Raw genomic sequence first — 17,133 nt, 5'->3', positions numbered from 1 at the left:
TGAAAAAGGATGAAACAGACTCGTGCTTTTACTGTGAACCCGAGAGTGTGTTTTGCAAGCACCCATGTCCATTAAACACACACGACCTCAGTTCAGAGGCAGTTCCATATCACTTCATTATGTTCACCCTCTCAAGTTTTTCCAGCGGCTCAACAACAGCAGTGGCACATGGCTCTTATTACAGCAAGTCTTTTACCAAGTATATGCTATGTTCTTGAAGGGATATCTTGGATGTTTTAAAGTGCCGGTTATGCAAGATTTTGATCTATAGTCAGTGTATTACCTACATTAGATGGAGGCACGCGTCCAGTGTGGGGAAACAGTTGAAGCATTCATTGAAGCAAGACAGCCTATGGGATTGACTTGAAATAAACCAAAGACGTCATGTTCATTATTAAGAGGAAACATGCCATTACCTGTGACAGTGACAATCATTGATGTGATAGATTTACTTTTTTTAAATACGGCAACTTAATTGTTACCGTGGTTTATCTGTTTTTATTTTATTAACGTGTGCTCGCCTCTATGTATATGCTCTAAAATTTGATCTGTGTGGTACGTTTGCCGTTGTAACTCCTCTGCAGGACAATTTATTGCTGTAATGCATATTTTAGCAAATAAAATAAATATCAGTTTAAGTGTATTTTTTTTTCTTTTTCTATAATATTATTACTACTATACCTTTTCAGACAGCATTTCTCAATAGGAACTGAAGCACTTATCTATGCTCTTTTCAAAATGACCAGACTCCATTGCTAAAAACGCACATTCTTCCTGGTAGAAAATGATTTTCTGCCTCAATTGATTCGTGTGTATGTGTAATTGTGTGTCTTTAGTGAATCCAAACTAACCCTTTAAAACACTCACTCATGTTCCTGTTGCTAGTTCAATATAACACCTGAATTGCACAACTTGGATCAATAAAGAATTATTTGATCTTATCTTGTCTTCTCCATGTTGCCTTACCTTTTCTTATGTGACCCTCCTTAAACACATCCATACCATCCCTTTAATTAAGGTGAACTATGATACACTTTCTCCAGAACCACAGTCAACAGTGAAACTGCAGAGACCCACAGCGGTGTGAAACCTACCCGTAAGCCTTTGGGTCCTCTGGTACCGGCCGGCCCCCCTGATCCAGCAGAGCCCTGGTGAACAAAGGAAAAAGGGGGGATGAAGAGAGGAAGAGAGGAAGGGGGTCGGGGGAGGAAGGAGAGATACAACTCAGGTTCACACTGACAGAGCACAGAGCCCCCTGGTTGTTGACCCGGGGGGGCGGGCTGACCTCGGGAACACACTACAGGGTTTATTTTTGGATCCGCCACTCACACCAATTAAAGAGCCTGCCCCAGAATCCCGCCCCGCTGCACCCCCCCACAGCCCGTATTTATGTTTGTTTTGGTAAAAACAAATGTTTATGTTTGTTTTGGTGCCCCCCCACCCCCCACCCCCCCCCCCCCCCCCCCCCTCATGCTCAGCCCGCACTCTGTCAAACCTGACCGTGGCAAGGACACCGAGGGAGGGGGTGGGGGGGCAGCTTCTAATTGGTTGTAGGTGTTGCTCTTTTGGCTGACAGCAGGGTAATGCAGGTTCAGCAGGAGGCTGCCAGTTCTCATAACGCTCAGAGAGACCCTCCCCACTGAGAACACTACACACTGTCATCGGAAACATTCTGGAGACACTCAAAGACAGCTTTGTTCAAATATTAGAATTTGAAGCAGTCATGTTTGACACTTTTCCTTAAAACAGCCGTACTTGCTAATCCAGACAAAACTAAAAAGTGGTTAACTGTACATCTCATTGATGGGCTATCATCTGCAAACATTACAAAGCAAAAAGTAATGGGATAAAAGTTCAACATTTTGCAAAAAAATTACCATTATATATATATATGGCACTTTTTTTTACATTTAAATGTTTATGTTTCTAAAATATTCATCTAAAAAGATACCACAGATTGTCAAAGAGAGTTTTGTTCAAACGCTAAACTTGTACTTAACGCAATGCTTCTGCTACTCCGGACAGAAATGTATTGTTGATAACAGCTCAATAATGTCGATAATTTACAAACATTATAAAGCAGATAATAATGGAGTAAAAGTGCTAAATTGTGCAAATAAGGGGAGATATTCTACTCTTTTACTCTTCCAATCTTTTCAGAGGGGAAGGGGACACACACACACATGGATCGCAAAGCCGTTTCTTTGTGCATGCACCATGTGAATTGCTCTATTTTATGTCTTGGTTTTATTTCTAAGGGAGAGTCTATTATATCTTGCATTGGTAAAGGAGGCTGGAAGTAATTTTTTGATAGCCAAAACGACGCTGTTGCTGCATTTGAATCTTAAAAATGTGCTAAAGAGTGGTGACTTACTGGTCTTCCTGGTGGTCCGGTTGGCCCGCTCCCCCCTGGTGTCCCTGGGTGACCCTATCATAGGAACACACACACACACACACACACACACACACACACACACACACACACACACACACACACACACACACACACACACACACACACACACACACACACACACACACACACACACACACACACACACACACACACACACACACACACACACACACACACACACACACAGATTACAACTGACACAAAATATCATGCAAATGGTACTATTATTCTGTCAAACATCAAATGTGTAATATACAAACTAATTCTATGTACGTGCACTGCAAAAATTATATGCAAATGATGATGCACTGTAGAAATCCTGCCTGTTCCACTAAAACAGGTCTGTTATGAGGATATTCTGATTGACATAATGCCTCAAACAATTATATTGCTGTTCTGTATTGTTGTTTTTGACAAAATTACAAAACAATGACATTTAAGTGTAAAAATAAAAATAGAAAGGTAATAAATTGGATTTTAGTCGCACACACACAAAGCACAAGCACAAACACACAGCTGCAGAAAAGCTCTGCACCCTGGAGAGTAACTCTACTGTAACAATAAGAGCCGTGTGGAGAAGAAAAAAACAGACTGAGGACATGATTTTATATCTGAAAACATTCCGCTTTGGGCTGCTTTTCTTTCTTCTTTTTATTGGACCTCACTCTTGACTATGTAATGGGGAGTATTCTCAGTCAGATCAGCTGAGTGCAATAACAATCTGTCCACAGTGAAGACCCATAGCACAGCAAGCCGCTCTGATCTCATGAAATCGTGAATGCTTGTAATATGTCTGCTGGTTTTGTATGATGCAGACTTTTCCAGGGGGTCTGTTTCTGTTTTAAGAGAGCAGGATAAATGTGTATTGAGTTTGCTACGCCTTGAGAGAAATGTAACTGTCAGTCAGTATGAAAATTCTCTCTGTTTCCTGAGATTGATGACTTCAGGTTAATTCACTTCAGTTGGGAATTCAGTACACCTGAGACTGTCGACATCTGACAAAGATAGGGCCATTTAAAGGGCCAAATAAAGGTTGTTTGCACTATTTGAAAGAGCAAGGTGTGTGACAGCCCATGAAAGACAAGACCTGGAGGAAAACTGCGATGCCCTGCATACTGAAGGTCAAATGTGGATGCATGTCTTTAAATAAATCCCAATCATTCTTTGATTCTTTATTCTTAAAAATGCAAATGCAGGGATTCTACCTCTTTGTAAACATCCAATTGAAGGACTTTTCAGGCAACCTTCCCACACATGAAACTACTAAGCACTGCATAGATTCAAACATAGATCTTGTAAATAACTGCAACAGCACTGAGCATTTTTTATAATGGCCCATGCCGATTTCTGTGTAAAGTTTCAAGGTCAAACGATTCTAGTGGCATTGGTTTCACAGAACAATAATGTAGCAGTGTCCGTGGATTTTAAATATTTTCATGGAGATAAATGATTGGACGTTATCCTTTCAAACGTTTTTCTCTTTTGTTTGAATCAATGTTAAGACTTTTCCAGGTAAAGATCTCCCGCCGCCTGCTTGAGGTTAGAAAACCTGCTCCAAGCATGAGGTGATGTGCCTTCTTTCCACTTTGGCTTATTCTTGTATGTGCACACTTTGTTTTGTATTGAGTCAATACAAAACAAAGTGTGCACATACAAGAATAAGCCAAAGTACAATACTATTGACCAAATCCCACATCACTTTATTCCCATGGGAATAACACACACAGTTTAGTTTGAGATGAGCATTTCTTGTGATTTTTTTAATGACACCTTAGCCAGAGAATAACGTATACACTGATCAATGAAGCTATCAAGCTCCACTCTCATGACTCTAGCTTTTTGTGTCTTACCAGTGATCCTTTTTCTCCAGCAGGTCCAGGATGGCCCATCTCTCCTCGATCACCCTAAACACACCAAAGTACACACTCAGACTTTACATGATGGCACCATCCAGAAATAGTAAGTCTAAAAGTGCAAATGAGAATTTATTTATTTCTAAATATGTGCTACATTTCATACAATTCTGGATCAGAAATCTAAACATTGGATAAAACCAGATTCAATACTCTGCCTTATGCAAAATAAACATTTATATGTATTTTTGTATTTGTTTTCTTTCCAGAAGTCCCAAAGAACACCTTAAGAAAACCCAAACTCTTTAATCCCCAAATTCACCAGTGCATGAAAAAGAAATACGTTTTCTGTCGTGTCTTGACTTAAATGAAATAATTTACAAGGAAACGCAAAGTTATTTGACCTTCTCTCCTGCCAGTCCTGCCTCTCCCACAGGTCCGATGAAACCCACCAAACCCTGAAACACACACGCACGCACGCACACAAACACACACACACACACACACACACACACACACACACACACACACACACACACACACACACACACACACACACACACACACACACACACACACACACACACACACACACACACACACACACACACACACACACACACACACACACACACACACACACACAGTTGGATGGTTGAATGGATTGACATTTTGAAAAAAATGGAAGCCGGCTCAGTTTCATTTCTTACTCGTTCTCCCATGGCTCCGACTAGCCCTGTAATACCGGTTTCACCCTGCAGAGATATAGCAAGGCATTTCGTTTGCAATAATTCAATCAATACTGTTAACATTTTGTTTCAAAAGAGTAAAAATCACATGGACTTTACTCACCTTGACTCCCTCTGGCCCAACCTTCCCAGGAAATCCTTTTCTGCCCATTCTACCCTGACAACGGGCAAAGAAGAAGGGTAAATAATGAGAAAAACACTTCATGCGACATCATATAACCTCAGTTAATATAAAGGATGTGCTTCCTGTGAGAGGACAGTTTGAGGAGGCAGAGTGCAGCTGCAGAACATCGGACAGGACCGTCTGGTTCAGGTGATGCTGACTGGACCTTTGTGTTCAGTGACCATGTTCCGCTTTCACAGACGGTAATTCCCGGGGTTAAGATAAGTGCTTTTTTCAGCAGCAATAACTTTGAGTCAGAGACGCCAAGAGACGGAGTGACTCAACGATTCCAGTTGAGTTTAAAGGTTTGGCAGTGATCAGAAGACAGTACAGGCTAACACTGTATTTATCTCACACTGCAGTAAAAGTTCATTATTGGAGTAACCTGATAATTGATATGAGCTGTCCAGGATCTTTTTATCACGACTGACCGTGTCAAACAAATAAAGAAACTCAAGTCAAGTGTATTAATGTTAAGTTGACCATGGGTGTATTATAAGACAATGGCCGACTTGGCACAGACATTTAAGGCCCTATTTCCTACTTAGCTTGGTTTTGTAATTGATTAAGTGACTATGTGTGGTTGTTTTGCCACTTTTCAGATTTATTCGATACTCTTTGTGTTTCTTTGCAACTTTTTTACATTTCTTCGTAGTCTTGGTGTCACTTTTTACATCTTTCATTCACTCTTTGTCACCATTTGAATTCTCTTCGTAGTTTATTTGTGTCTGTTTATTATTTTGTCACTATTTGTGGTTTCTTTGCGCCTAATCATTGTCATTTTGAGTCAGTTTGCAGCTTTTTTTCAACTGTTCGTAGCCTCTGTATCTGTTTGTAATCTTTTTGTGTCTCTTTGTAGTCATTTGATTTGAGTCTCCTGCTGGTTGGTTTGTATCTTTTTGAGCGACATCATTGCAGTACAAGACAAGTGAACATCACAAAAGAGTGAGTACAATAACAACAACAAAGGCCACACAAAAACAGAAGATAGAAATGGAACAAATATTAAAACATGTGTCCAAATCTGAAACAGAAACATGATAACCATTGTGAGATCACTTAAAAAAAAAAAAAATACTAACATTTTAAATCTGGAAACCAAACCAAAGAACATGGAAAGGATGTACGTCTTAAGTTTTGTCTTAATAGTGTCAATTGAGGAGGGACATTTGATCAAAAGAGGAAGGTTATTAGAAAGCTTTGGAGCTGCAATCGCAAGGTATTCTTTACCGCTGGCTTTGATTGTTGAACAGTTGAAATCAAATTTTCTGAGAATCTAAGAGGTCTGCGAGAAATGCACCACGACAAAATGGATGAGGAGCAACAAGGAACGATGAGGGAGATGGTTAAAGAAAGACAGATAAAAGAGGGGGTGTCATTGATAGCAAAGCAGTGAAGCTAAAAGGCAGCTGGAGGTGGAGGAGTAGCATCAGGCACCTGGCCAGAGATCAATCACTGCTCCTGGAGGAGTCATACACCACTTCCCCTCAGATGGGGATGGAGGAGGGAGTGGGTTAGAGGGGGGGGGGAGTATAAAGTGACTGCGAGTAAGAAAAATAAAAGCTAGACTGATAAATACACATTACAAATTTAGAAGAGTACAGTTAAAAGCATGTCTACAATTATAATGGTCAGTTTTCTTTGCCCTTCATTGAAGCGAGAAATTAGAAATAAAGTCAACAAAGCTTGTATTTCTGCAGTGACACATTCAAATCTGCCAGCACTTTATGGCCGCTATAAATCTTGCCACCTATAAACATGGTGATGGCAGTTATCACCCCCTGGTGGACGGGAATATGGATTGCACACGGTCCTGCGCTGTGAATGGACGATCGTCTGGAGGCAGGACATAATAAGAACCTCCATAAAAACTCCAGCTATACATATCTGCAGGAACAACCCTTTATGACCTCAAATAAAATCCAGATGAACTCTCACTGTGATGCAACAAACTCTGGGAAGCACAATTAAAATTAAATAATGAAATGATGCGGCTTACTGTGTAGTGGACCGAGACTGGTTTACAGTAAGCTGTATATGTTATCACACTGCAGAGTGAAATGATTAGCTTTTACTGCAGACTAGGTTGCTCAAAGCATGCTAAGTGGGTTAGTTGAGCATGCAAACAGATTTAAATTCAAACTGAAGCTCATAGACTGAGATATTTCTGTCCCTTTCCTGTCCTCTCTGACTTTTTTTACTTTACTGTACTCCAAAAATCCGGTGTTCCATCGAATTTCATGCAGAACAATCTTACGCTTTTGTCCCTTTTATCCAATTAGTTTTATTTTCTCCTTGTTATTTTCATGTATTCTTCTTTTAGTTGATAAATTAGCTAATTTGCCTTAGATTTCTTTCAGCTGTCATTTGCCCTTAAATATTTCAGATTTTTTTCTGTTTTTGTTACCTCACAGTAAGTTAAAAAGCTCTGCGGAGTGTTTCTGAGTGATGCAGCTCACTGCTCATGTTGTTTAGTGCCTTTTTATTACGTAGTTGGTCAATTATTGATATTTGCAAAGTGTTTATTTATGCTAATCAACTGTCAATGTTTAAAAATTGTCCCCGCTACTTTGTACACAGGTCTTTGATATATCAAGCCAATAAAGCTTATTTGCATTGAAACAGAGGACACTGAATGAAACCATAATGATGCACATAGGTTTGATTGGCCTGAATAATAACTGACACACAGACCATCACTAAACACACACTACACTAATACTACACTAGTGATCCTGGTGGTCTTCACATATCCTCTAACTCACCTCCAGTCCTGTTGGGCCCGGTGGTCCGATCGGGCCCTCGTCTCCCTGGAAACAAATTATATTGATCTTAGCATGAATTATGTTTGGGGACATAAAGAAGAGCCTGGTGCCGTAAAAACATTAACGTCCTTTGGTGCTCTTGGGTCGTTGTGATGTGGGCGGTGACTTACCTCCGAGCCAGGCACTCCTCGTGGCCCCGGTAAACCTCGGAGCCCCAGCTTTCCCTGGAAGGGGAAAAAGCACGAAAAAGATTGCTAATGTTTAAATAAAATAAAAAATGTAAATGTGGTAATGACACAGATGTTTTAACCAAGAATAGTGTGTCCGTCACAGTTGGTCCACTACTTTGGTCCGGACTGAAATAAATATATGAAATATATATAACATCACATTTCACAGAGCTGCTATCATGACTGCAGTCTCTTGCTCTTGTTCTGCTTTATGTTTTAAAACTTCACCAGTTGATGCTCACCTTTGGTCCTTCAAGGCCGTTCTCTCCCGGTGGTCCCATGTCACCAGGAAAACCCTGTCATGATCAATGATACAATCAGTTTTGTATTGTCTCCCTGTACAGACTCACACATTTAAAGCAGGGATGTACAAACAAACCTCGGGGCCTGGAGGTCCAGATGCTCCAGCAGGGCCTCTCTCTCCCAGCTTTCCCTGCGACAAAAACAGAAGAGAACATAAGTAATGTCTTTAATGAATAATTGTATATTTGATCAGAGTTGCTTAAATCCCTGTATTGCATATGTGTGCATTATAAGACTATAGAGCTTTAGTGGTGCTAGAAGGTGTGTTTTGTTCACTTTGAACAGAGCCAGGCTAACTGTTTCCCCTTGTTTACAGTCTTTATGCTAAGCTAAGCTAACCTTAACTGTATGGATGGACACATACAATGTTGTAGGTCTTGTTCTCTGATTCTTATTCCCCAAATCCTCTACATAACAACACTCACTTGAAAGTGAAACCTTTTATTTGTATTTATTTAAACACTTTAATATTTATTGAATTTATTCATACAGTAGTAAATCTACACCAAAACGTACAAAAGCAAAGAAAGGGATACAGTTTATCAAGTTAACAGTTGTATTTGCTTATTAAAACTTTCTACAAAATAAACACAATACAAAAGTTGTCTTTAATTCCAAAAATAATCATTTTTTTGTTAAATGTGTCTACTTGAGAATAGAACAAATATTAGCTGTACTTTATTTAGACACTTTCTATGTTTTAGTGGGCATTTCTGTGAGCATGGAGATTATATATACCTTATTCAATATTGTTCATTCAAATGAATTCATTAGATTTTTCATGTAAAGTGACTACAGTATTTACATGTGGTGGAGCCTGGGTTTATTTGAAAGAGTTGCCTGTTATCTATGTCACAATGGATACCTTGTCTTTCATCTACCTACAGGTACAAGTAAATAACCTGAACCGTAGTACTCAATTCCCTCTATCCCAGAATGGATCTAATTCTTGGCCAATAAATCATTCGATTTTCTGATTAAATTCCCTCCATGCATTGGTCATGTATTTCTACTCATTCAAGCCAAAACTCACCTGTGGTCCTGGTTTTCCTTGCACCCCTGGTAACCCCGGACCCCCCTGGATGCCCTGTAAAACACAAACAAGACATAATAAAAACTACAGATAGAATTCAGAACCCTGATTTCTTTCTCAGGGAATTAGAAAACATTCCACATGCACGACTCTTCTCAGTGTTCCTGTTATCTCCTGGGATCTCTGCTCTCTGATGCTAAAATGTCTGAGACTGCTTACACAGAGAGACAAAATGAAGAGGTTTACATAAGAATTTCCGTAAACTGCACAGCACACATCTGGCTAAGTCGTTATGCAAAGGAACAGTGGCTTTGGTAAAGAGAGCATCTATTTTATCACCGTGTAGATAAACAAGAATGTTCTTCTTCTCAAAAAGAAACTTAATATGAATGTTCATAAATCAGTTTGATTCCATGCTTTATTTTAGTCAAGATTGGAAGAAACATTGCATGCTGTATTTACTCTTTTTGGAAATAATATGTTCTTTTAAAGAACAAATGGTCAGGAACCAAGCCAACCTTCACACACTTTTTCAATGAATTCAAACAATATAGCACAATCTTATATCATGTCACACACAAGAAAGCTAATAAGACCTAAAAGTAAATAAACAGATTTAATTTAAATTAACATTAACTATGGCATAATAAAATGTCAATGTATTTTTTTTCGTTTGTATTGTTTTGTTTGTACTTTTTCATTACTAAGACCCAAAGGCCTTAGTGTCATATTCACAATAGCTCAAGTACGGTGGCCGAGAGGTGCAAACGTGCTACAACGGCCAAACACAATTCAATTAGGGGGAATCACTGCAGTTTCATAACCAATACAAATAAAGAAGAAATGGCCAACTTTATAATCCTGATCATCACAAACGGCTCCGGTCCCAGCTGTGTGCGTCACTTTTTAGTGTCCCTTGGTTTCCGTTGCGTTCTCAGCTTTTGTCAGCTTTTTTCGCTTCTTCATTTGAAGGGGTTTCGCACAAAGTTTTGATGTATACAATTTTTTTTAAGCTGCAGCACGTTTTGGCCTAATGTAAGCGTTAGCACCTGTAGGCCACCGTACTATAGAGTAGTTTTGGCCATTCAAATCTTAAGTCCCAAGCTCCTTGAACAATGCAACATAACGTATATAAAAATAAATCAATAAAAGTTGTGTTAGAAGGAAAATGAATACAAATAAAATAGTGCAAGAGAATGTTGCAGGTGACCAATGTGCAGATAATAAGATGGTAAAAACTGAAAAAAAACAAAGGCTGTGTAACACCCTGAGGTGTGTTTTGGATGCAGCATGCAGGAGAGTGTGTGTGGTTGAACTTTTATGACATTCAAACATGGTAAATGTTGCTTTAGTGACCTACCTTGTCTCCTCTGTACCCGATCTCCCCTTGCTGTCCAGGAATCCCAACTTCACCCTGACGTAGAGAGAGGAATGAAGAACATTAGGAAGAATTGTAACTTCCTACTTCCTCGATCACATTCAGCCTCCTTAACAGACTTTACTAATTACACGCGCTGTACATGATAAACACTCACACACAATGAGACTTGTTCATTAGCCAAGTTCTTCATGTGGCATCAATCTGTTTTATGAAAGGCTCTGATGGCCTTCATGTACACCCACATGTCTTTTGGAATAAACCAGCATTAAACAGTAATTACAGTCAAATGATTAATTCAGCGTGCATGAGTAGCTTTCTTACAGATCTAAAGTGCTTAATGTGGGTGTATCCAACAATTCAGATCATTATTAGAAGATCAATCTTGTTTTAAAACAAATTCAGTGGTAGGATCTTGTCTCTGCAGGATATCCAACAAGCGTATTTTTCAATTCAACACAAGGTTCCATGCTCGTTGCACTAAAGGAAAATCATCACACAATGAAAGTCATAGAAATGCCATAAGAAGAATACATATTAGTGGGAAGTAAATCACAAATCTCATGCTTAATGTGAGTTTAAAACATCATCAGAGGTTTGTATTTGTTTGGTTGAAGGTATGAGTGAATGAAAGCATGCTCTACAGTATGTCTAAAGGTTAAACAGAGGGGGCTACAGTCGGATGCAAAGGAGTACATATCCATCACATGCTGCTCAAACACAGGCCAATAACAGGAATATTCAGATCACCTTATCACCTTTCAGTCCTGGTTCTCCAGGATTTCCCGGCACCCCCTGAAACAAAAGCAACACATAAGTAAGAAAAGGACCCCCAAAGCCAGACTTCAACTACAATTCAGTCTCAATGGTAGGTTACTAAAATCAGTCTCCAAAACTGCTTATCTGCAATTCTATTGGACTGGATAAGGCAAGGCGAACAAGTTTTGATGAATAGATCCTTTATTGATCCCAGGAGGGAAATGGATATAAAATAAAGCAATAAATTGCCCTCTTATTTGGGGTTGTTTGTATGATCGTTGTTAACATAACTGTGTGGATGTTGTATTGCAGCTGTTGTATCCTATTTTGTGCAGATTGGACAATGTAAATTGGAGTTATAACAAATTCCTGTTCCATGGCAAATAGTGAAATATGGCCACCATGACACGGGAAGGTTATTCTAATGAAATTAAAGACATTAAAAACCTTTGTTCATGAAGGTTTTACTGCCAATATTTAAAGTTGATCAGGTTTTTCTGTAGAAGCTGTTTTTTGCTGTACACAACCTGTAAAAGCCAAAGAATTTAGATTTGAATGTGAAAATTACAAAATGTCACAATAAAATCAAAATGGCCCCAAGTGTTTCCCCTATATAAAAATTGTGGCGGCGCAGCGCCGCTGCTGAAATATGAGCGCCGCTGCTAGGGGCGCCAGCCAGGTACCAAAAACAAAAACAAATGGGTTTTTTTCATTTTTGATTTTTTGTTATGTGGATTTGTAGTATTTGTGTTACTGTATGTTCAATAAAGATGTATTTTTGCTAAATCTTGAGACATTGCCACTGTATGTACTAGGCAGGGCCAATTTCTGGCATAGGTGACACAGGCGGTCGCCTAGGGCGCCAGATCTGGGGGGCGCTGTGCTGGTAGCTTTGGGAGGGAAAAAACATTTTTGACCGTTGGCGCTCATCCAAATATTCGGCCTTGATGTAACAACATTCATAATTAAGTCAATGTAACACCCTTTTCACCCCGGTTACACGTTTAATTTGCCCTGTACGTTGGGCGCTGTAAGTGATGAAAGTGGGGGATGTTGGCTTATCAGGCGCCCGCAGCTCACAGCCAAAGAGCGAGCGTGGTAGCGAGAGAGCGAGCAAGGGAGAGGGCGCACCGGTACCGGCGCTGTTGTTATTAGAATCTGGTGCTAGCTGCGCTAACGGATATAAGAAGTAGATTTTTCTACAACCAGGGTGGAGGAGAACTCTCCTGTCAGACTGAGAGGCTTAGTGAGGTAAAGCACTGAGTATTTAGATAGTTAATTTTAGTCTAAGTTATCTCAGTGGGTCTCAAACGTTTTGATCACAAATTATGTAAACACATATTTCCAAGGCACTCCTTTATAATTATTAAGATAAATAAAAACAGGTTTGAAATCATTCCAATGTATACTATAGGACAGTAAACCAAAAATATTGTTTAAAGTTGGAGAGATACAAAAATATGCATAAATAAATAAATGTTAACTAGGTCAAATAAGATATGAATGAACAACAAAAATAAAATAAGCTACATTTATTTGTTATTGGCTATGGAAGGTTAGTGGTTATGTTCACATACTTATTTGATTATTAAAATGTAAACCGGTCTCTAGTAATTATGTGCTCAAAGTGCACCAGATTGAAGCATTTTACTGTAAAATGTTAAAAAAAAAATCTTCCCGGAGGGGCATACCCCCGGACCCCCCTAGAGGATGTGACGTCCACCCCCCAATTCAAACATGTTCATACAATACTGAATACATTTGAAGCCATTTTGACGTCTATTACCTATGTCAATACATTTCTGTTTTTGCAGTGTATTTGTCTTTTGTAGAGATTTTTCATTTATTCTTTACACATAAAATGTCGCCTAAAATCTCACCTAGGGCAGCAAATTGTCTTGAACCGGCCCTGGTACTAGGCCTCAAGAGCCTTTCTTGTGCTGACACATAGAAACAAATTTGCAGGGCGCACTTCGCATGCGCACACACAAAAAAAATCCACGCGCTCCGCGCTTACATTATGCTGGGCCCACATGCCTTAGCACCGCTGCTATGACTCCATCCTAGGGGAAACACTGGTGTGTGTGTGTGTGTGTGTGTGTGTGTGTGTGTGTGTGTGTGTGTGTGTGTGTGTGTGTGTGTGTGTGTGTGTGTGTGTGTGTGTGTGTGTGTGTGTGTGTGTGTGTGTGTGTGTGTGATTACCTTCAGTCCATTAGGTCCTGGAAGGCCTATCTCTCCCAAAGGTCCCATATCACCCTGTCACGAGGACAAGGGAACCATCAGAAACTCAGATTCCGTGACATCATTTCCAAAGTACTGATAAACACATGACTTCCATTTAACACACACAATTGATTAAACAAAACAATAAGCCTCACTGTCTTGCTTCCAGATTATCTACGATGCAGCCATCACATTGCACTCAACACAAATCAATGGGAGGTAATATATGACCACATTTTAGGAGATACAGACTGTATCTCGCAGCCTGAAGCCAAGACTGTGTTTCATCTGAAGGCTAAATTAAATAATCTGAATGTAACAAACAAAAGCTGTTTTCCACAACTGGAAAAAAATCAACCATCGCTGGAATCTTTGCAGAATGAGATTGAAACGGTGATGACACAAAAGAACTGGGTTTGATTTCATTTAGTAAGGATCTGTTAGACGAAGCGATTAAAGACTTGATTGGCTGCTTTCTTGTCAATGTGTGAGATGGAGAGAGTTGTTGTAACAGCATCACAGGCTGCTAGTAGTTATCTTGTTTGTATTCCTCTGCTGCTCTGCATTTTCTGCATGAAGAGACCTACAGGGTGGCCTTGGCTCAGTGTGTTAGATAATGCATGTCACTGCATTTGGTATTCAGGGTGGACAGTTTGTAGAGTTTCTTCTTCTTCAGCTAAGCAAATCTAATGCTTTCTAATAAGTGAAAATATGCGGCTGTTCATATCATATGCTTACATGTCCAAATTGTGGAAATGCATGAAGAAATACAATATATTACACTGTCTAATGTGTTTCATTACATTACATTATTATTATTATTACATTACATGTTACTTGTTAGACACTTTTATCCAAAGCGACTTACATACTCAATACTGTGGGCAATCCCCACAGGAGCAATTTGGGGTGAAGAGTCTCAGGGACACAACGACATGCTGACTGCAGTGGGGTCCGAACACCAACACACAACCCACTGTCTGCACCACACGCTCCCGCATTCAATTAATTAAATTCTGATTTCTAGGGTTTATTATGAATGCGTGCCAAAAGGCAGCCAGCACCACAACCTGTGTTTATTGGGGCTTATTGTTTGTATAATTATAAAATGTATTAAAGGAAGAACAATATTCATTTGACAAAGATATAAAGGACACGCGCTGCTCTCCATGAAAACATAAAAACAAATAAACATGCAGCAAAAAGACATGCATCTAAGCAGACAAACAACACAAACCTCAACAAAAAACAATATGACAGACATAGAAAAGATATAAAAAACAATTGATCATCATGCATCATTTTAATGCAGGATAACACAAAGGTGTTGTGTCCTAAAACTATTTTTAAACTTCCACCCCAGTTGCAAAACACCCAAGAATGTCGAGGGAAATACGCTATTTTCTCGAGAGCATCGAAGACATTAAATGTCACTGCGGTTCAGGAAAGCCGCACTATATTTATTTTTGATAAGTTGTTTAAATACTTCTTTAAGAGCATCCAGTGTTCACCCAGAGTTGAGGCGTGCGGTCTCTAGAGCGGGGTGTTTGTATATTTATATCTCTGAAGTGCAGCTGAGTTTCTGCTGGTGCGTCTCGTACAGTAAACACTCGGCTGGATGGACTCAGAGGACACTGGAGCAGAGCTGTAATCAGACCTCCAATTACAGGCCTGCTGCCACCACCGGGGGCCCAGAATAGAGCGGGAGGATGAAGACGGGACAAGAGAAACCAGGGACACATTATAATCACACGCAATCATGTGGCAGAGCAGGCAAGGAAGGCAAGGTGACAGTTCCTGTGCAGAAATAGTTAATAAGAGAGGGATTCACGAGGAAAACAAGACGCCTCGTTAAGGCCTGTTTGATTCATCAGGGGCTCACTGTCATGTTCAACCTGACAGGAAGTGGGACGGCAAGATGTGTCATTTAGACTTTGCGATCCATTCCAAAAACCATCCGTTTCACTATTTTAGATATGTGTACAGTCCCTGCTGAGATAGTGGCTGGCAGTGTCAATGTCGACGAAAGCTAATTTAGTTTTTTTGTTTCTTTTGTGTATGCAAATTTGGTGCAACTACTTGTCTTTATTCTTTGTTAATGTTAAATCACTTTTTTAAAATATATATTTTTTAATTCATTAGGTTTTTGACCTCTTACAACTTTTTTTCTTGTGTTGTTTACAGTTTGTTTGCACCACTGTAGACCAAAGCAGTTCCTTAAACGTACCTGGTAACAAATTATATTTTGATTCTGGATTGAGAATTAATTGAGCTGTTCAGTTTAATTTAAATCGGTCCTTTACAGCTTTGTATTTCTGGAATAAGAGTCTGGGAAAATAGGATGTTTAGACTGAAGGGAGAACAGATTACAAACAGAGAAACACACACACACTAACACACACACACACACCCCCACCCGCCCACCCGCCCACACACCCCCACCCACCCACCCACCCACCCACACACACACACACACACACACACACACACACACACACACACACACACACACACACACACACACACACACACACACACACACACACACACACACACACACACACACACACACACACACACACACACACACACACACACACACACACACACACACACACACACACACACACACACACACAGTGCTACTCACAATAAGTCCGAGAACTCCGCTTGGACCGGGGGCTCCCAGATCACCCTGTTCAGAGAGGAGAGGGAGACGAGGGAGAAGGTGCAAGTTTCTGGGGTTATTGGCTCTTTTTAGAACAAACATGCTCAGAAGAGAGGGTCAGTGTTCATCACAGCTTATGAGAGGGGCTTTGTGCATGTATTTGTGTGTGTGTGTGTGTGTGTGTGTGTGTGTGTGTGTGTGTGTGTGTGTGTGTGTGTGTGTGTGTGTGTGTGTGTATAGGAGTGACACCCTTTAGAATCAAAGATTAAAAAGGTTTTACTATCATATGCACAAAAGCTAAATATTGATGAAAATATTGTGCAATATACTTGTAGAAAGAGGAATGCGTGTGTGTGAGCCCATCATCCCAATGATCTTGTTTTAAATCTGCAGGTTGGTTCTTACTCCAAAATGAAAGAGATAGATGGACTTTTGTAAAGATCCTCATGGTCCTAAGAGGATGAATGAGTGACTGTGACCTCGCGATTTGCTGACTTTTCTCTTTTAGCACTACTAGCTTGCCAAAGATTTCACTTATATAGTGAAATACCTCAAAGAACTGGTACTAACAATCATGGTTTCACAAACCCTAC

At 39.9% G+C, this 17,133-nt stretch overlaps 1 protein-coding gene across 1 annotated transcript in view; it reads right to left on the bottom strand.

Annotated features, from left to right (window-relative positions):
- Positions 1 to 17,133, bottom strand: part of col27a1a (collagen, type XXVII, alpha 1a) — a 103,656-nt gene that overhangs the window by 20,850 nt on the left and 65,673 nt on the right. The window contains exons 14-28 of the mRNA XM_079657754.1: positions 16,523 to 16,567; positions 13,852 to 13,905; positions 11,641 to 11,685; positions 10,873 to 10,926; positions 9,513 to 9,566; positions 8,556 to 8,609; positions 8,419 to 8,472; positions 8,117 to 8,170; positions 7,947 to 7,991; positions 5,122 to 5,175; positions 4,980 to 5,024; positions 4,674 to 4,727; positions 4,267 to 4,320; positions 2,375 to 2,428; positions 1,095 to 1,148 (exon numbers count right to left, since the gene is read on the bottom strand). Coding sequence (XP_079513880.1) covers positions 1,095 to 1,148; positions 2,375 to 2,428; positions 4,267 to 4,320; positions 4,674 to 4,727; positions 4,980 to 5,024; positions 5,122 to 5,175; positions 7,947 to 7,991; positions 8,117 to 8,170; positions 8,419 to 8,472; positions 8,556 to 8,609; positions 9,513 to 9,566; positions 10,873 to 10,926; positions 11,641 to 11,685; positions 13,852 to 13,905; positions 16,523 to 16,567 — 774 coding nt within the window. The remainder of the gene's footprint in view (positions 1 to 1,094; positions 1,149 to 2,374; positions 2,429 to 4,266; positions 4,321 to 4,673; positions 4,728 to 4,979; positions 5,025 to 5,121; positions 5,176 to 7,946; positions 7,992 to 8,116; positions 8,171 to 8,418; positions 8,473 to 8,555; positions 8,610 to 9,512; positions 9,567 to 10,872; positions 10,927 to 11,640; positions 11,686 to 13,851; positions 13,906 to 16,522; positions 16,568 to 17,133) is intronic.

This window comes from Notothenia rossii (genome assembly GCF_949606895.1).
Source record: "Notothenia rossii genome assembly, chromosome: 11".
Lineage (NCBI taxonomy): Eukaryota > Metazoa > Chordata > Actinopteri > Perciformes > Nototheniidae > Notothenia > Notothenia rossii.
This window is presented reverse-complemented; position numbering and strand designations above follow the sequence as displayed.